The sequence below is a fragment of the Phodopus roborovskii genome, unplaced genomic scaffold, assembly GCF_943737965.1.
Source record: "Phodopus roborovskii unplaced genomic scaffold, PHOROB, whole genome shotgun sequence".
In the NCBI taxonomy this organism is placed as follows: Eukaryota; Metazoa; Chordata; class Mammalia; order Rodentia; family Cricetidae; genus Phodopus; species Phodopus roborovskii.
Window position 1 is genome coordinate 1,325,701 of NW_026125489.1, and position 20,025 is coordinate 1,345,725.

The following is a 20,025-nucleotide window of genomic DNA, read 5'->3' on the forward strand; positions in this document are numbered from 1 at the left end:
AAAAGCCATGTTGTGAAGCTTCAGTTGGAATATTTATGTTTATACTCATAGATTGGCCAGGTTACTCAACCTTGGCCGGGTACAATACCCCATCACTCAAGGCTCAGGGAACATCATGACAGAGAAGGCAGAGAGAACCTAAGAGCTGGAGGAGAGCTGCGCCATCTTCTAGACATGACAACAGTCTTTGCACTGGGAGCTCACAGGAGCTATGGTTACCTACACAAGGCCTGCACAAGAGCAGTTAGCGTGCCAGGTAGTGGGGGCACACTCCTTTAATCCAGCTCTCAGTGAGTTCAAGGCCTGCCTGGTCCATACAAAGCGAGTTCCGGGACAGCCAGGGATACCCACACAACTGAAGAACATTTCCATGTGGCCGTCCCATAGACACCTCAAATTCAGCTTCCCTAAACGTAGCCAATCCCCCAACACTTTCCATTCCTTCCCCATGTAATCACCCACCTCTTACGTACTGGGTCAGATCATGTCTTCTGTAAGATCTCCGGTGGCCTAAATCCTGCTTTTCTGTTTCTCATCTCATCCCCTCCCACCAGGATTCATGCATGCTCTGTGAGGTTTCCAACTTTGCCTTTGCATGAGAATCTAATTTATCAGTCCCTTCTTGCCGTAAACCACCCCTGGATGTCTGAAAGAGTGATTCACATTTCCTCGTAACGTATGTCATTATGATTTGGCCCCAAGTTTTCAACTGTTCTACCATCCATCCTCTCAGTGCAGCTCTCTGGCCAATTGTGTCCCTTCTGGGCCCTGAAGTACTCTGTTTGGATAATCCCAGCCACTCAGGAGGCTGTGCCAGAAGGGTTCAAGTTCAAATACTGCTTAGGCTACAGTGTGAGTTCCAAGGCCAACTTGGTGAGACCTTGTCTCCAAATTAAAACAAAACATATGTTTAAAAAGGGGGGGGGGCTAGGAACACAGCTCAGTGGTCATGATCAAACAGAGAGGGTCGGGAGAAAGGAGGGAAAGGACTAGGAAAAGGAGGGAAGAGGAAAAAGAGGGGAGAAGGGGAGAGGGAAAGGAGGGGAGGGGGAAGGAGGCGTGTCTTAAGTGACTGCGAAGCCTATTGGTGCTTCAGCCCTCCAGCCTGAGGGAGAACCAGTCAGTCCTACAGAGACCCAGTTTGAAACAGTTCTGTCGTCACTACCCAAACCCAGAGCATTGGCAGAGACGAGCAGGACTTCTGCGGAGGAAATTCCCTGACATTTTTGCTCCTGGGTTTAAAAGTCATCAAACCAGAAGGAGCGATTGCCAGGACCGCGGTAAACAAGCGGGAGCTGGCCATGAACGAGAAGCAGGGGACCTGACGGCGGGCGGGCGGGCGGGGCGACTCGGAGGTCGTGCGCAGCTTGGTGGCTTCGTGGCCAACCCCCTGGCCCTTTGCCTGTGTGCCCAGAGCCAGCGCCACCGAGCTAGTTTCTCCCTGGAGAGCTAGCTGGCGGGCTCCAACACCGATGGCATTCCGGCCCCTTTATGCTCTCTCCCCCCGGGCCACCCCTGGAGGTGAGGCTACCCTTTTCCCGCTTTGCTTTTTTTTTTTTTTAAACCCTGAAAGTATTAAAAGTAGCTTTGTAATTAGGAAAAAAAAGTCAACACGCTGCACCTCTCTGATTAAGTGAATGAAAAGGCTAGGCCTGACTGCACCCTGGTGGAGAGAAGGAGTCACTGCACTCTACAAAAAAATAAATGAACAAATAAATAAATAACAAATAAATAAAAGTTCCTCCCTTCGTGTTCATTTACACATTAAAAATAACGAGCACGAGCCGTGCTGCTCATCCCAGCGCCCGGGAGGCAGAGACGGCGCGATGTCTGTGACTAGGGTCACTCTCTTGCCGGGACTAAAGAGCCATCACGGATGCGGGCGCGTTCCGCCCACGTGATCCCGACGCCGGCCAGCCATTGGTCGGTCCCCCGGCGGGGGCGTGGCCCCGGGCGTCAGAGGCACAAGATGGCGCTGCCCTTTGCACGCTGCTGGAGCTCGTGCCGCTGGGGAGCCAAGCGATGGGGGGTCCCTGCCGGCCAAGCCCGGAGAGGTAGGGTTGCTGCTTCTCACCCTCTCAGTCCACTAGTTAACGCTCCTCCTGCCCCGTCTGCCCTGGGCTAGCAAGAGACCGCACCCCCCAACTCGGCCGTCATTTGCGGCTCCCGGGGCTGCGATCCTGGAGCGACAGCTCCACCCTTTGCATCTTAACGTTTGGCTGTTCCCGATTTCCCATCATCGTTTCCGATCAAGAACCAGCCCTAGGGTTCTAACCTGTCACTACCCGTTTTTGTTTTTGTTTTTTTGTTTTCTTTTCTTTTTTTTTTTTTTCCTGGCTCTGCCCTCAGGCATCAGTTTCAAACTGGAAGAAAAAACTGCCCACAGCAGCCTGGCACTCTTCAGAGGAGACACAGGTGTCAAATACGGCTTGGTGGGACTGGAACCCACCAGGGTGGCCCTGAACGCGGAGCGCTTCCGGGAGTGGGCGGTGGTGCTCGCCAACACCACGGTCACCAGCGGCAGGCACTACTGGGAGGTCACAGTGAAACGCTCCCAGCAGTTCCGGATAGGAGTGGCAGATGTGGACATGTCCCGGGACAGCTGCGTCGGCGCTGACGATCGTTCCTGGGTGTTCTCCTATGCCCAGCGCAAGTGGCACAGTATGCTGGCCAACGAGAAAGCCCCGATTGAGGGTATTGGGCAACCAGAGAAAGTGGGACTGCTGCTGGACTATGAGGCCAAGAAGCTGAGCCTGGTGGATGTGAGTCAGACCGCCGTGGTGCACACACTACAGACCGACTTCCGAGGCCCAGTGACCCCTGCCTTTGCTCTTTGGGATGGAGAGCTGCTAACCCACTCAGGACTAGAAGTGCCCAAGGGCCTCTAATGCGGCCGTTACCCAAGTCCCTTAATCATGCGTTCTGTTCAGAGAGTTTAACGTCGTTTTACATTGCCTCAAGCAGCTGGTAGCTCTCACAATTCCGTTGGGATCCCTTGTGCAATACTTTAGCCATCTTCCTCTGGTCCCTACTCTGTGAAAGCTAGGTATGCAGCCAAACTCTGTCCTCCTCACATTACTGCCAGTTTTCTAGAGCATCAGGTGAATTTTCTCAAGTTGCTTCCTTGAGTCCTTCTGCTCGTGCCCAGGTATCTTAGACCGCTCACTCTCGGGGGCCCCAGGGGGTCCTGTCTTTCAGCCACTACCTTCCCCTTACCCACATGTAACTTGTTTGGGGGTTTACCAGCTTCTCCTGAGTAAATGCTTTCTACCTCTGGCTGGAGGACTGGTGGCCTTTTCTCTTACCAGATTCTTGGGTGCTGGCCCCTTCAGGAGACCGGCACCACACGTTGGTCCTACACAGATGCAGCTATCATCGAACTCTTGAGTCATCTGTCTTCTCTGCACCACCTCTCAAACCCAGCCAGTTCTTGTCATAACCATTGTGCCAGTTACAGCTGTGACCAAAGGGGAAGAGACACCAGGGGATATGTATAGGGCTGTGGTGCCAGAGACTCCTACCTTTGAGAAGTTCCATCTGCATATGTGCCACAGTTGGGAGCTTCGGAGAAAAGAGGGGCGTTCTACATTACCCATGTCGGAGCCGTTCAGATCCCAAATCCCCACCACTCCCCCCTTGGCCACAGAATATTCTTAATCAAAGCAGTATTTTGGGTTGAGGAAACCCTGGTGGAAGAGACGAATACGTGTGTGGAGTCTGTATCGTTTGGGCTATGTATGACCGTGATTCTGTCCTTAATTATCTATGATGGTGATGAAACTGGATAGCCTTAAGGGATAGAGAGAATGACTAGATTTAGCAAAGAAAGAAAAAACTGATGTAATTAAAGTTTATTCGAACACAAAATACTTTCTCTGTCTATAAAATTGCTGTCAGCAGATGCAGCATGTCCTGCTATGGGGACAGATCTCTGCAGGCTTCTAAAACCAGGTGCTTGGGCCCCCACCCACAGCTCATCCCTCCTCTGTGGCGGATACATATGCATGGTGGCGAGAATCTCTCCAAGGAAGTCTCTTGTTCTCAGGATGATTTCTTCAGAGAGGAAAAGAGGACCTGGGTAAAGACCTGGGCTGCTTTTGAGTGGATGAAGGAAGCCGTTAGACTACACCTTGAGGTCTCTGTGGGTGCCCACTGAGGCTCCTCTGTGGGCTGTTTACTGGGGGGGATGGGGTGTTTTGATTCTCACAGAAAACGCTGGCCTGTGTCACCAAGTGGCTGTGTTGATCCCCACTGAAGCAGCTTCCCATAGAGTTAGATGTGCGTTAGATGTATGGCCAGCACATGCTTTTTCTTGAGCAGGGACTGCCCCCCGCCTGGGCTCACACCATGCTTTCTAAGTTCTCTTTGGACAGGGTCTCAGTTGCTTCCTCGGCCTGAGTGTCAGATAGCACGTAGGAGTCGTGGTAATCCTGAAGCAGTTTGACCACCTCCAGGTGGTTGAACTGTACAGCATCGTCCAGGGGAATATTGCCCCACCTGTGAGGCACAGGGATCACGGTTAGGCAAAGGCAGGGAGGGTGCCTGGCTGCACGTATGTGACGGTGGCTGCAGGGGAAGTCGGGCCACCCTCCTTCCCTTTCGGACTGATCCTACTCACCTGTCCTTGACGAAAGGGTTCACTTTGCAAGCCTCGATCAGAAATTTGACAACTTCAACGTGTCCTAGGAACAGGGGCAGAAGGAAGATGAGAGAGTACTCGGGTAGGTCCTGAACCATTTGGTGCAGACCCTTGGTGTCGAGAGTCTGGACCAAGAGGGAAGGAGAAAGGTCCTTGCCAGCACCTAGTTACAGTGTGTCGGCTGATGGGCCCAGAGACAAAACTGGCTGTTGTGTTGCCTTTTACAAGCACAATGATAGGAGGTGGATAGGAAAATAGAGGGTGGGTAGGGGTGGGTAGGGGCGGAAAAGGGTCTCACACTGCTTTTCCTCTTTAACCCTTTAAATACCTTCAGCTGCAGCAACATGCAAAGCTGTACGGGAATCATAGTCCTTCTGCTCCATATCCATGGCTGACAGAGCAAACCTGAGGTAGTGGAGAGCTTGGGTTACCCATGACCGTCTGGAATCACTAGACAGCATTCCGAGGTGGGGCCAGACCGGATGGGTTCATATTATCATTTGAGGCAGAGTCCTCACTTCAAGGGCTAAGCTTGTCACACCCACAATCAACCACAGCGCCTGCTGTTATCAGCTCCCAATTAAGCTAAGTCGGCCTGCTTTTTTTAGTTAAGTTCTTAAAACAACAAACAGAGCCTAAGGCTGCAGAGAAGGCTCAGCAAAGTCCTTGAGGGGCAAGCATGCGGACCTGAGACCACAGTTTGATTCACACAATCCATATCAAAACAAAGCAGGCATGGCAACACGGGCCTGTAATCCCAGACTGTGGGAAACAGACAGGGAGTCTTGGGGCCTTGATATGTTGGTGAGCTCAAGGCTAGTGAGAGACTGTCTGGAAAAAGCAAAGTGAATGGCCCCTGAGGCATGGTACCTGAAGCTGTCTGTCCTCTGGCTGCCACATGCACGCGTGCGCGCGCACACACACACACAGAGGCATGCACTCCTTTATAGTGCAATCTGTCCTTTCTAACCCTAAAACTGAAGTGTTTAGCAAACTGTGTCCTAATTAATAATATGTCTGACCCAGAGTATTTTATCACGTTTATTTAGTCACACTAGAATTACCTTCGAAGAGCTGAGACGTCTCCACTATATGCAGCAAATAACAGGTTCACCACGGTCTTGTTCTGAAACATACATTGTACCCACCTGGGATTAACTGTGGCTTTGAATCCAACCATGCCCAGCTCCGCCCCTGCCCTCCTCCATGGGTGCTTCACCACAGATACTGCTGAAGCATTATGGGATGTTTTGTTCTGAAATATCCTTTAGACTACCCGGGGTTTTCTTTACCCGGACTTCTCCTCCTTCCCGTCGTGGGTCTAACTTCCGGGTACAGTGCCGCAAGTTGTCATAGTTGTGGAAGTTAAAGAGAGACACCAACTTCTAGAATTAGAAGCCAAAGGAATTGTTTACTTTTCCCTTGCCCCCTCTAAGAGCTCAAAATTGCTTTAATTATAGTGACTACCATGAATTAATTATTTATATTTGGGTTTTTTGTTTTGTTTTTCAAGACAGGGTTTCTCTGTAGAGAGGCTGTCCTGGAACTCACTCTGTAGACCAGGCTGGCCTCGAACTCACAGAGATCCGCCTGTCTCTGCCTCCCAAAAGCTCAGATTAAAGGCGTGCACTACCACCACCACCACCAGGCTCATTAATTTATTCTCAAACAGTACTAAGTACTATTCGCAGAACACCTTACCTGGCAGAAGTTGATGCCCCTTTGGCTGTTCCCCAGCTTGTCTAACGGAGGTGACAGACACATCATCCCCATGACATTGGGGACAACCAGGAGGATGGCTCCTGACACAGCGGACTTGGCTGGCAGACCCACCTGAGGGACACGGTGGGCTAGTCTAAGTAACAGCACAGACAAGGCCACGGCCCACCTCAACTTCTCAGCTTTATTTTTTTATTCCTCCTGCTCCCCCACTCCCTCCCCCCCATCTGCTCCTCTGAGAGGATAAGGCCTCCCCTAGGAAGTCTACTAAGTCTGCCCCATCATCTCATTGACAAAGGACCAAGGCACCTCTCTCCCCACATCCCTGTGTCTAGGCTGAGCAAGGTATCTATCTCTCCATACAGAATGGGCGCCACTGAAGACAATGGTTTGACTGGGAAAACATACAGGCCGCTGGCAGTGGGTCTGAGATCTAACACTAATGCACACATTCCTCAGCTTTTTAATTTGCCTCTGGCTCCTACCCTGTGAGTTAATGCATCACGGAGTGCTTGCAAAGGTGCAAGCAGCACTCTTCTGGGAATTGTGCTCACACTAGGAACCCTCTGCAGCCCACAGATGAGTGAGTGAGTGTGTGTGTGTGTGTGTGTGTGTGTGTGTGTGTACGTGCCCAGCCTGTGTGCCTAGTGCCCGTGGAGGCCACAAGAGGGCCTGGGTCCCCTGGAACTAGAGCTGCAGATGCTCCTCTCCCAAAGCAGCAAAGATCTTAAACACCCAGCCCCAGGAAACATCTTTCACGCAGCTTTTATTCTGGCGGTAGGATATAGACAAAAAGTGAATAGGGGCTTAAGGAATGGCTTGTCAGGTAAAGCTGCTTCCTCCTACAAAGCCTACCGACCTGAGTTTGATCTCCCACAGCCCACAGAAGTGGACGGAGAGAAAAACACTCCACACATGCACCATCATGCGTACACACACACGGATGATAAATATGCCTTTAAAATTAAAAATGGGACGGGGGGGGGCTGGAAAGATGGCGCGCGGTGGTTAAGAGCACTGGCTGCTCTTTCAGAGGACCAGGCATGGCAGTTGTCAGTTTACAACTTTCTGTAACTCCAGTTCCAGAAGATGCTATGTTCTCTGCTGGCCTGTGTGAACTCTGTGTGCACCCGATGTACAGACACACACGCAGACAAAACACCCAAACATATAACTTTAAAAAACAACTTTTTTTGAGACAGGGTTTCTCCATGTACCTCTGTCTGTCCTAGAACTCACTCTGGAGACCAAGCTGGCCTTGAACCCATAGAGATCCACCTGCCTCTGCCGCCCAGGTGCTGGGATTTAAAAAATAAATAAATAAAATACTTTAAAAGGAGTGGGGGGGGAGGGGCTGAGAAGGTGGCTCAGTAATTAAGAGCCTGTACTGTTCTCACAAAGAACCCACATTCAATTGCAAACACCCAAACTGGCAGGCTCACAACCACCTGGATACTTCTAGCATCAGTGGGCACCTGTACATACTCCCCTGCAATTTAAAAGTAAATCTTTAAAAATAAATAAAATAATTATAGCAAACACGGGAGGAAAAGAAAACAGGACTAAGGTGCTCTGAGCAGAGGTGGAGACGGTTCTGTTGAAACACAGCCATCAGAAGGGTCCCCAGGGCTGGGACACAGCTCAGAGCTCAGTGGTGCAGTACTTGCCCAGCATGGGTAAGACCTAGGTTTGACCCCCAATTCCAAACAAAACAAGAAAAACGTCCAGGTGTGGAAGTGCATGACCGTAGTTGAGGCAGGAGGATCACTGGGAGTTTGAGGCAACAAACAAATCAACCCTGCCTCTCCTTGGGAGTGACGTCTAAGATGGGAGTCAGCTATGTAAAGGGTCTGTGTAACGTGATGTAGTTGGCAAATTTGCCTAGGGATTCCTGGCCTGGTTGCCTGGCTCGATGTCTATGAAGGGGGCCAGAGTAAGCCTGGGACCACGGGAAGATGGGCACAGAGCGGGGACACTCACATGGAAGGCAAACTGGCCAGAGAAGTCATACATGCCACAGGAATGCATGAGGCTAAGGGTGTTACGCACGGCTTCAGCACTCAGGACACTCTCGCCCGTGATGGGGCAGATGCCCCCATTGGCGAGAGTGGCTGCCATGACACTGCCCGATTCACAGGTGACCTCCACAGAGCATAGCTATGGAAACAAGAGAGGTCAAAGGGCAGTGTGGACACGGGCACGGTCATGGAGAACGATGCTCCTAACAACTAGAGCTTTCAACACGTCTGACAGGACCAGCAGAGAGGTGTGTCTACCGTGTGACTGGGAGAGAGAGGGCAGGCTGTCCTGTCCCCTTGGCCCAGGGAGTGTCTGCTTACCTGGAAATAGAGATCAAGGGCAGCCATCATGTCCACCCCCTTGGGGAAGCACTGGGCAAAGAACAGGATGAAGAAGTTTCTTCAGGACATAGTTCCACACTCAGATTCTCAGACTCCAACCCCTCCCCCTGGACCCGGCAGCAGAATTCCCAGGGACTTCCTCTACTAGCCTCTCTCTCCCAGTTACCTTCTTTTCCTTGAGGTAATAGCCGATGGCGTAATTCCGATCCCCAGTTTCCTTCTCTGACTGGAATCTAAAGCAAATACCAAACTTAGGGCTGGACATTGTAAGAGGTGGGTGGAGGGAGGAGGGGGAAACCTGCCTTTCCTGGGATATAGGACCTTACCTGGATCGGCCCCATTACAACGCCTCACAGAATATTAGTGGGGACTTCTGAATCTGAGCAAACACTTGGTATGGCTTTGTGGTAAAATGTAAACCAAAACAAAATCCACCCAAAGCTGCCTAGCCGTTCTGTCTTGGGAATCTGGCAAAGCTTTTGGCTTTGATGGTCTTGATGGGGCTTAGGCACAAAATAGCACGCTGCCTTTCTCATTACGTCCAAGTTGGAAATCGTCGCTATTTCTCCAAGTAAATAAATATCAAAGAAGGGGCTCAGAGGAAGCTGGGAGGCCAAAACCCCCTTTGAATTTCTCCCTAAGATGACTACTCTCTCTTCCCTTCCCACCAATCATGCACATTTACACAGGTACAATGTGCTCGGCTACTCCTCTAAACAGAGCCTTACGTGGCGTTGCTGAACCCCATGAATTCATTCCCAGCCATCTTGTTCAGATACTGCAGGACCTGGAAGAGAAGACCCCTTTTGACTAAGGAGCCCTAGAAAACACAGCCCAGGCTGGCAAGCCACTCTGAACCTCTCAGTCCTTATCCCAGCTTTGCCCGGGGGGTGGGGTGGGGGATGGGGGAGTGGGGGATGGGGGGTGTTCCCACCCTTCTGGAGTTAGCACTTCTGCTATAGGTTGGTGGAACTGTTGGCTTAAGCCAGGCACTGAAGACAGCTGTAGAAGACAGCACGCAGCAGGAAAAGCCAGCAAGAGGTTCAGTGCAAGGGACTTACAAAATCAAACTTCTCTGCTTTGTTACAGTCCATCTGCATGGGGGGGGGGGAGAAAGAGAGAGCGCAGTCAGTGTTCCAGGCCTAGACGGATGGCAGACACATTAAACTAGCCTTGCTACCGGGAAAGGTACATTTTATAGCGTCTTGTTTGTTCTGAGACAGGCCTGTGTTGTCCAGGCTGGTGTGTGAGTTAGTTAGTCTTGTTTGTTCTGAGAGAGGCCTGTGTTGTCCAGGCTGGTGTGTGAGTTAGTTAGTCTTGTTTGTTCTGAGAGAGGCCTGTGTTGTCCAGGCTGGTCTGTGAGTTAGTTAGTCTTGTTTGTTCTGAGACAGGCCTGTGTTGTCCAGGCTGGTGTGTGAGTTAGTGAGGGCCCTGTGCTCCTCTCTGGTGTCTGAGTAGCTGATGTTATAGGCTTCTTGTTTAAATAGTTGAGACCTTCCTGCCTGCGGGTATATGTCTAGTAACAGAGAACACCAAACTCCTATAGTCGCAGCATTTGGGAGACTGAGGCAGGAGGATTACTGAAAGATTTCAAGGGCAGCTTGGGCTACATAAAGAGATCTCGCCTCAAAAAGGAAACAAAAATTTACATTATCACCAGGCATTGGTGGTGCACACCTTTAATCCCAGCACTTGGGAGACAGAGCCAGGTGGAAGATAGATCTCTGTGAGTTTGAGGCCAGCCTGGTCTACAGAGTGAGTTCCAGGGCAGCCTCCAAAGCTACAGAGAAACCCTGTCTCGAAAAACAAAACAACAAAATTAAATTATCAAGGAATGAAGATTCAGATAACCTCACCCCATCCATCAGCCCCACCCCTCCCCCTCCCTAACATCATCTCTCCCCAGCCTCACCCCTACTTTCCAGCCTCAATCTTAAATCCTCATCCCTGTCTCTAGTTCCAATTCTGTCCCTAAATTCTATCCCTATCCCTAATTATTACCATCCATTTTATTTATTTACATTTTTAGTAAAGGTCTCATGTATTCCAGACTACCCTTAATCCTTCTGTCTGAGTTCTGGCATTACAGACATGTGCTACCATGGCCTAACTCCTTTCAAGACGGGGTTTCTCTGTGTAGCCCTGCCTGTCCTGGAACTCACTCTATAGACCACGCTGGTCTCGAACTCAGACCTGCCTGCCTCTGCCTCCCGAGTGCTGAGATTAAAAGTGTGCTCCACCACTCAGCTCCCACACACATTCTTTATACCCATTCTACAGCCTTACTCTGGCTACACCTCATTCCCATGCCCTCTGTGACAGTATGGGGATATGTCTGTTGAACAGAGTTACATTGATAAATGATATCCCCCCCACCACCACCAGGATTGAAACTAGAACCTCACGCATGCCTGTCAAATGCCCTGCCACTGAGGTACGTCCCCCAGCTACATTGATGAACGGAACAAAAATGATTTCTTTTTTGCAGTCTCCATAGATGGGTGGCACAAACGTTCTACCAATGAATTCCCTCCCCTGAAGCTAAAGTTTAAGAGTCAGGCTCACTGAGCTAATTAGATGAGAATGAGACCAGGCTGGCCCAGAAGACGGGACTGTAGACAAAGCTGTCACAGAACAGTGAGATGATAAGCATTTGCCTTAGACTCCTCCCCCAGATTCATGACCCCCTGCTTGTGTCATCTATAGAGTCAACACTCCGGGGACTCTGACACCTGAGGTCCTAGGGGGAAGGGTTCCTAACACCACCTTCCTCAGGAGGGGCCGTGATTGGCCCCAAAGTGTCGCGGCCCACGCCCATGGGCCTGCCTGACACCCCTTGCTCAAGGCCAACTCACAGCCCCAGGTGACGTGAATGACTGCCCTGAACTGGCCGTTCACCCTTGTCTTAGCCTGTCTCTCACCCAGGAGTGGCCAATCAATGCCTAATGGTGTTGTCCTCCCCCTGCTGCTGGCATTCGGCTGCTGGTGCGAGGCAGGGGTCACGACCTGCTCTCCTCTCCTCTGTAAGGGACAGGAGCTCTGTGCAGCAGTTTTAGGTGGGGGCAGGGCGGGCTAAGGTGAAGCGATGTCACTGGCCCTCACTAACATCCATAGCTGGGGAGATGGCAGGATGAGGGGATCAGAGAATGTGACGGCTCAGAGGGCTAGACTGGCACTGACCTTGATCAAGGAGCTGACAACAATGGCTCCAGCGTTGACCATGGGGTTGTGGGGGATCCCTGCGGAAACACAAACCACTCAGAGTCGTGTGCGCCACTAACAAAAGCCTACTTTACATCACTCCCGCTCTGGCTGGGTCTGGTTCCTCCCTGGGTGAGAGAAAAGGCAAAGGAGGGAGGAGGTGGACTGCAGGGCTGAGGAAGGGCAGGTGTGAGCGTGAGCCCCGGAGATGCTCACCTTCCTCGTTGAGGGAGAGTTTGTTATAGCGCAGGCCACTGGGTTCCTTGCCCACAAACTTGTGTACATAGTCAGTACCTAAGGTGCTCACGGAGATGGCGTAAGTGAGGGGCTTGACACAGGACTGCAGGCAGAAAGGGATCTTCGTGTGGCCCACAGAGTGCCTGGAGACAGAGGGTACCATAGAAGGGGTTGAATTCTGTTCTGCACCTGCACCCTGCACCTGCGCCCTGGATCTCACCCAGCATCTCCTTTTGTTTGTTTTAGTTTCTATTTGTGTGTCTTGGTGTTTGACCTGCATGTAGGTCTGTGTGAGGGCGTCAGATCCCCTGGAACTGGAGCTACAGACAGTTGTGAGCTGCCATTCGGTTGCTGGGAATTGAACCTGGGTCCTCTGAAGAGCAGCCGGTGCTTTTAACCGCTGAATCATCTCTCCAGCACCCTTGTTTGGTTTTGAGGCAGGGTCTCTCTGTAGAGCCCTGGCTGTCCTGAAAGTTGCTCTGTTGATCAGGCTGACCTTGAACTCAGAGATCCTCTTGCCTCTGCCTCCCAAGTGCTAGGATTAAAAGTGTGAGCCACAAGGCCTGGCATCACCCAATATCTTACCGCTGACCATCCACAGTGCACAAGGAAACTCCCCAAAGGTCTGGGTTTGACTTGGCCAAGTGAGGGATGTAGGCTGCCACCTGGGCATGAATAGTAGAGAAAGGGAAGACAGGTCAGTATGGAGGACAATACAGCTGTACTCAGGGTCAGAAACTTTGGTAGAAGCTAACCATCTGGTACCCACATGGCAGATGGTTCCCGTCTATGTTCTGCCTCCAAAACACCCACACCTTTAGTCCCTGGCAACCCTACCTCTCTGTAGCCCTAACCCTGGAGGGATAGCAGTAAAGCCCATAGAACATAAAAAATAAAAAATTGGCAATTCTAGGTCTGGGTGTTCAGGTTAAGTCTCTGTAAATCTCCTTGAAGGCTCAATTGAACAACTTTACTTGGAGACCTCAAACTTTTGATCCTGCCTTAACCTCTGGAAAGTTGGGATTACAGGCCTGTACCACCAAGCCTAGCTCCTGCCATCCATGTCCACAAAACCTGAGATCTTGTCACATGCCATCAGAATCACACGTGGAAACACATGAAACCATGTCCTTGTTTTTGGAGGCTCTGCTTCTCATCCTCTGTCACTGAATCCCCAGACCCAAGAAGCATCTGAGAACCATGTGTGTCTGGCCCAGAGCCTCCCCGACCCCCACATTCCCGTATCTCACTTTGCCTCCAGTGAGTTCTTTGGCATCCTCAAATATGCGGTCCACGTGGCCGGTGAACTCCTCAAAATCAGGAATGACAAACTTTTTTCGGAAAGCCTGGGTCAGGAGTACAATGTTGCTCCTCACACACCTGGGTCCCAGATAGAGTGTGTTAGGGACTGGAGCTGGGGTGGGAGGTTGGAAGTGTTCATCTGGTTTTGGACAAACAGCTGTGTGACTTTTGGCACGTCGTTTTATCTCACGAGGTTTAAATGTCCTAAACCTTCAAAATGAGAGGTTCTAAAGACATAGGAAGATATCCCAAGACATTATGAGAAAAAATATTAAAATCAGAATAAGCATTGCATATGAGCTTTAGCATTGAGAAATCCTAATATACACAGCCATAAATGTATGTGACCACATAGGACATTTTCTAGAATATACTCACTAATCTGTCAACAATGCTTAGGTCTGGGAAAGGGGCTAGGACTGAGTAGAGAAGGGAACATATGGGAATATATTTTGGTGTTATTTTTCATAACGACTATGTATTACTTGTACAATAAATAAAACAAAATGAAGGGTTGTCTCTTCCTCCCACAGAGCAGTTCTGGGGGGGGGGCGGTGCTCATTTCTGGGGCTCTCACTTTTGGAAGAGGTCTCGGTCCAAGAGGCCACCACTGCTGGACTCTTGAACCATACGGTGCATCTTGCTCATGCAGTCCTGGAGCCTCGGGTCTGACGTCTGCAGTCCAGTGGCCTTCAGGGCCTTTGTGGGAAAGAAGCGGCCTGGTAAGGTCAGCCAAGGATAGCAATCTATTCCTCAGTTTTCCAAATAGATATTCAAATCACTCAGTGCTAATTATTACAATCGGCAGAACAGATGGGTTTGGGAACTGAGCAAAGTGGGACTACCTTACAGGTTAACAAGTCTCTTGCCACTTTTCGCGGAAAGCGTTATCTTCTGGACTTGGAGGAAGGATGATGGCACTGGCTCTCAGTCCCAGGCAGCCATTATCCCATCCTCACTCAGCAACCCATCAGCTACCCTGTCTTTTCTCACGTTCCAGAGGCTCTAAGGAGCAGACAGTCACTTACAGTCGTGAACTTGTGGATGGGGATCCGTTCCTGTCCCTCGGCAATGGTGTAGAAGAGCAGGTCACCAAGGCGGGGCAGCATGCCACTGTTACAGGAATCACTGTTTGGGGGGAAGGGGTGGGAAGGCGGGAGCCTGAGGATGCTCCCTCTCCTCCTGAAACATGGACCTGTCACCACATCCATCCTGGGCTCCTCCCAGCCACATCACAGGGTCTCTAATCCTAACTTTCTCCTCTGGTATGAGTTTCTGTAAATCTAACTCTCCACCTTCCTTTTAAAAGGAGCTCTGATCTTTAGGCCTTTCTTTCAAGCTGCCTTCCAGATGATTTCATGTCCAGATGCCCCCCACACACTGAAAACTGAACAACACACTCAGCCAGAGCTGTCTCAGATGTCCTGTACACACGGAGAACTGAACACACCCCACTCCCTCTAATTCTCTCGCCTTCCTACTCTCATGTCTGGCTCGTGCTTAATTCTTAGTATGGCATCCACCAATCTTTAAAACTACTGATTCTGGGGGCCTGGAGAGATGGCTCAGTGGTTAAGAACACTGACTGTTCTTCCAGAGGACCTGGGTTCAATTCCCAGCAATCACATGGCGGCTCACAGCTGTCTGTAACTCCAACTCCAGGGGATCTGACATCCATGGCAAAACACCAATGTATATATAAAGTGAAAATAAATAAAAAATTTAAAACTACCAATTTTCTAATTCTTTAACATTTTTCCTTATGGTTGTTATGCTAAGTAACTCTGAACCCCAATTATGGCTTCCTTAGTGGGACATACACCATGAGGCTTCGTGGCCTTTCCTTACACTATAAGCCCTTCATGATTTTCTTCTTCAACTGGCTTTCAAGGTGCAGGCAAAATGGAGCCAACCCTGTGTCAGCTCTCCTGAATTGAGTCTCCAGGGAGTTTGTGCTGCTAGTGTGTCTCATACACATCCTAGTGGATGCCAGACGGCTCACTCACTCCACTGTTCGGTCCCTGTGCTTTGCACGTCTTTCTCTCCCTAGATGGAGCAAGGTATCTAAATCACATGGTCCTTCAATAATAATGACCAACTTACATTATGGGGAAGGCCCTTAGACCCCAAAGATCTCTCCCACTGGCATAATATTCCTAAAGCATCTAAAGCAGGAGTTCTCAACCAGTGGGTCGCAACCCCTTTGAGGTAGAATGACTCTTTCAAATAAAGGATAACTAACCCTAAAATCCACAGACCCAGAGAGGCTAAGTAACAGGAAGAGCTGGGGGGTGGAGGGGGGGCAGGTGGGGATGGGAACAGGAAGGATCAGGTGTTGTGGAGAGAGGGAGAGAGAGAGAGAGAGAGAGAGAGAGAGAGAGAGAGAGAGAGAGAGAGAGTACTGGGAGAGATGACTGGAATTGGGAGGCATTTAGGGGGTAAGATAGAAACCTAGTGTAATGAAAACTCCTAGAACCTACGGGAGTGACTCCAGTGAAGACTCCTAGTGATGGGGGATATGGAGCCTGCTGCCTACATGGCCGGGAACAACACGGAGACCTAGGATAGAATCAAACATGACTGGCCAAAAAAAGCCAATGAAATGATCCCTAAAGATATTTTGACTTTACCGAAAGGAATTATAGGAGGAGTGGATCAGGGGAGAGGGGAGGTGTGGGGTAGAGACCGGCAAGAGAAGAGACAGGGAAACTGTGGTTGAGATGTAATGTGTGAGAGAAAAATAAGTAAGGAAAACACAGATATGTATGTTATGTTTCATAACAGTAGCAAAATTATAGTTATGGAGTAGCAACGAAAATAACTTTATGTTTGTGAGGATCACAACTATGTTAAAGGGTCTCAGCATTAGGATGATTGAGAAACACTGATCTAAAGAGCTCTTGGTCTTCAAAAATACTCCTACCAATATTATCTCCCCCCATCCACCCAGAGACAGCCCTGGCTGTTTTGGAAAATGACTTTTAAGGTGGTTTCATTTAGTATAGGCTGGATTTGAACTTGAAATGTAGTTGAGTATGATCATGAACTACTTCCCCAGTGCAAAAACTGTACAGTTATACACCACTAAACTGGGCTTAAATTTTTAGTCCACTTTTTTTTTGGGGGGGTGGTGAATTAGCTCAGCAGTTAAGAGTACTTGCTGCTCTTCCAGAGGACCTGAGTTTAATCTTCTGCAGCCATGTCGGGAAGCTGACAGCTTCCAGTAGCTCCAGATCCATGGGATCCAATACCCTCTTTTGGCTTCTACAGGCACCCTTACAAGTAGCATAGGTTTAAACTGTCCCCCCACACACAAATCTTTGTAAAACTATTTAAAAGTTTTCTTCTCAAGACAGGATTTCTCTGTGTAGCTTTGGCTGTCCTGGAACTCACTCTATAGACCAGGCTGACCTTAAAACTACTTTTCAGCTGGGCATGGTGGCTCACTATTTAATCCCAGCACTCAGGAGGCAGAGGCAGGTGGATCTTTATGAGTTTGAGGCAGCCTGGTCTACAGAATTTCAGGATAGCCAATGCTACACAGAGAAACCTTGTCTGGGGGGGGGGAGGGAGGAAAAACCAAGAAAAAAGGAAGAAAGAAAAAAATTAAAAAGAATAAAGCAAACCAACAATTTTGTTTTCTTGTGTGGTGCTAGAGATCAAACTTGGAGCCTTAAGCTAGGCAATGTGCTACCACTGACTTCCATTCCTGAGCCAGAGGAAATATTGTATCGGATTGTGTCCAAATAGGACAACTAGTTAAGGTTCAGATCCCTTAACCTCCTTTACTCAACAGGATGACTTCCAGAAATGTATCCTGCAGGTGTACTAAGTAGCATATTCTCAGACGCCCACTGCATTATGGGAAGACTTGTCCAGACTGGAGCATATCCTTATAACTCCACAACTCTTGGAAGGCAGAGGCCTTCTTTGTGTGTAGGGCTACACAAAGAAACCTAGCCTCAAAAAAAAAAAAAAAAGAAAAAGAAAAGAAAAAGAGAGGAGTGTGCCACTATACCCACACCAGGCGCTAAGTATTTTATTTTTAAATGTTTTAAAAAGACTTATTTTATGTGTATGAATGCAAACACCAGTGCCTGGGAGTTACAGATGGCTGTGAGCCATCATGTGGGTGCTGGAAATCAAACCCTCAAGTATTCTAAACAACTGGGCCACCTCTCAAGCCCAAAAGTAATCTGGATTACGAGGTATTTCCTCTTTGCTGACCTCCTTTACCCTCCAAACACAGAGACTTCTCTACCTCATGGTATCACACTCCCAGAGCCCATCACTCTCCAATAAATACTGTCAACCCCGTTGCCCAGGGAGCAAATGTTCATTCAAGACCTTTTACCAGGCTGGTGGTGGTGGCACATGCCTTTAATGCCAGCGCTCAGGAGTCAGAGGCAGGCAGATCTCTGTGAGTGCTAGGCCAGCCTGGTCTACATAGTGAGCAGGCTCCAAAACAATACAGAGAAAGCCTGTCCTGAAAAACAAACAAACAAACAAAAAAAGAGACATTTACCAAAAAGTTTTCTTGAGCATAAACTATGTCTCCTAAAAACATTCTACCACCTACTACCCTGAATTACCATGTGTTGGGGGTGGGGGGAGACATCCAGGGTGTGCCTCTAGGCAACACAAGGGTTAAAGGGCCTTTGCACACCCCACCACTCTCTCCCCATGGTAACTCTTTGAGGGGAAGAAGGGTGCAGTGGACATTATAACTCTGGAGGCAGTCTGTCCCTGAGAAGGGGCTAATGCAGAAGCGCCAATAAAAAGGGTTATTAGTTAGTACTTCCTGGTCTTCTACCTCTCAGGAAAGGGGACATATTGGTGGTGAGGGAGTTTGCTATGTCAGTCTACTTCAGTTAATTATAATTATGGTGTGCGCACATTTCTAAACGCCATCAAGTATGGAAAGATGGTCCATTTCCTATTCTGCTACAATGGTCAGAGGCTACTTGGCCACGTCTAGCTGGGTATCTGGGGAAAACAAGATTTTCTTGCTTCTCGGGGGTAGGGAGGAAGCACCAAGCATTCCTGGGCAGTGTGCATGTGCCTGTGGGGGTGGGGTAGGGTGAGGGTGTTGCGGAGGGGTTCGACTTCCTGGGTTGAAGATGGGCCCTACAGAAAAAACAAAAACCAACAACAACAAAAACCTCTCCGATTCAGGGAGACTGGACTACATAGTAGCTCTGACTGTGGTTTGGAAATCCGCTTCTCACCACCGGTTATTTAGGAACAACCAACACATTCAAAGACCAAGTTGGAAAGTTGGTATGAGTGTTTTGCCTGCACGCAAGATATTCTCCAGGTAAGCTCTGCTACAAAAACACGCCGCCGGACACATACGCACATACGTGCGCATCAGCAATGACGCGCACTACACATTTCCCACTGACGACACGCAGAAACAAGAAACACCACCACGCAGGCAGACCCAAGCGCACTTGGCCCTGGGGCAGGAAGGAAGCTGTTCCACACCCACGACCTTCCCTAAAACACGGGGGCCGGAGAAGGAGGAGAGGATGCGGATGGGCAGGTGCGCAGTCGGCCCTGCGCTCAGACACGTGCACCAAGCAACGCTGCGCCCCATCCGCGTTCCCAATTAAGTACGCACCTTGGACAGGCATCATCTCGAAGACCGACCTGCCCAAACGCCCTCCCGGGCGGACGGCACCTGGCCGCCCGAGCGCGGCGGACCCAAAGCCCCACATCTAAAGGAAAAGGCATCGCAGGCCAGTGAGCTCGGAGAGGAGAGGCGCTCTCTGGCGAAGGGCGCTCCCAGGGAGCTAGCGAGAACGACAGTGGGAGTGGGAGCCAGCCTGTCCCCTGCCCCTGTCCCGCGAGCCTTACTGATCCGTGTGCTGCGGCTGGTGGCTGTGCGGCGTCCCCCTGCCCTGCGCCGCGGCCTCACTGAAGCGGTACCGGACGCCCCCGCCCAGGAGCGGGCCCCGGCTCGGGTGACCCCAGCCTCCCCGCCGGCGGTGGCTGCCCGCGCGGCTCAGCGCGTTCTGCAGAGCCCTCATGGAGCGCATGCCCCCGGCGCGCCACCCGCTCTGCCCGGGCGCCCCAGACGTGCGAGCGGCGGCGGCGAGGAGGGAGGGAGGGAGGGGCGGAGAGCGGCGGGCGAGCCTACGAGTGGGGGGACAGGCCGGCGGCGGGCCGAGTCGGTGAGGTAAAGCCCCGGCCGGGTGGGTGGGGTCGGCACCGGGGGAGGGGCCAGCCCCGGGGCCACACGGACCCCGCAGGTGCACACACCCTGCCTCCTCCAGCGGGGAGTGCTGGGGTTCGGGCGAGGAGCCGCTGCGAAGCGCTGGGGCGGGGGGGGAGAGGGCGGGACCTGGAGTGAAGATGGCCAGGACGCGGGTCCAATCATCGAGGAGGGAGAACCCCGGGAGGCGGGGAGAGTCAGGTGCCAGCGCCCGCCGACTCCCGCGCACGTCACTGCGGTGCTGGGGAGAGAACCCCCGGCTCTGCGCAGCCCGAGTTCCAGGAGACGCGGCAGGCCTGGGGACGACGGAATTCTCTTGGTGCCGATGAAAATACTGCTCGAGAGGGGAA

The 20,025-nt window shown here is 50.8% G+C and overlaps 2 protein-coding genes across 4 annotated transcripts; one reads left to right on the forward strand and one right to left on the reverse strand.

Annotated features, from left to right (window-relative positions):
* The first annotated feature begins 1,969 nt into the window (after nucleotides 1–1,969).
* Nucleotides 1,970–3,867, forward strand: Spryd4 (SPRY domain containing 4). Its single transcript, XM_051176076.1, has 2 exons — nucleotides 1,970–2,054; nucleotides 2,350–3,867. Exons 1-2 carry the CDS (start codon nucleotides 1,970–1,972, stop codon nucleotides 2,886–2,888), a joined length of 624 nt encoding a protein of 207 aa, XP_051032033.1. The 3' UTR covers nucleotides 2,889–3,867.
* Nucleotides 3,837–19,556, reverse strand: Gls2 (glutaminase 2). 3 transcript variants are annotated; one of them, XM_051176074.1, is made up of 19 exons: nucleotides 19,318–19,459; nucleotides 19,082–19,178; nucleotides 14,487–14,586; nucleotides 14,036–14,157; nucleotides 13,407–13,536; nucleotides 12,742–12,821; nucleotides 12,136–12,299; nucleotides 11,899–11,957; nucleotides 9,780–9,812; nucleotides 9,447–9,505; nucleotides 8,885–8,951; nucleotides 8,698–8,748; nucleotides 8,339–8,515; nucleotides 6,341–6,472; nucleotides 5,932–6,024; nucleotides 5,704–5,765; nucleotides 4,968–5,044; nucleotides 4,619–4,682; nucleotides 3,837–4,497 (listed from the first exon to the last, which is right to left on the reverse strand). In XM_051176074.1, the coding sequence occupies exons 3-19, from the start codon at nucleotides 14,565–14,567 to the stop codon at nucleotides 4,341–4,343; spliced, it is 1,608 nt and encodes a 535-aa protein (XP_051032031.1). In that variant the 5' UTR covers nucleotides 14,568–14,586; nucleotides 19,082–19,178; nucleotides 19,318–19,459; the 3' UTR covers nucleotides 3,837–4,340. The 3 variants fall into 3 exon arrangements, with proteins under 3 accessions (XP_051032031.1, XP_051032029.1, XP_051032030.1); XM_051176072.1 differs by lacking the exon at nucleotides 19,082–19,178 and having other exon boundaries at nucleotides 19,318–19,556; XM_051176073.1 differs by having other exon boundaries at nucleotides 19,082–19,459.
* Nucleotides 19,557–20,025: the final 469 nt, after the last annotated feature.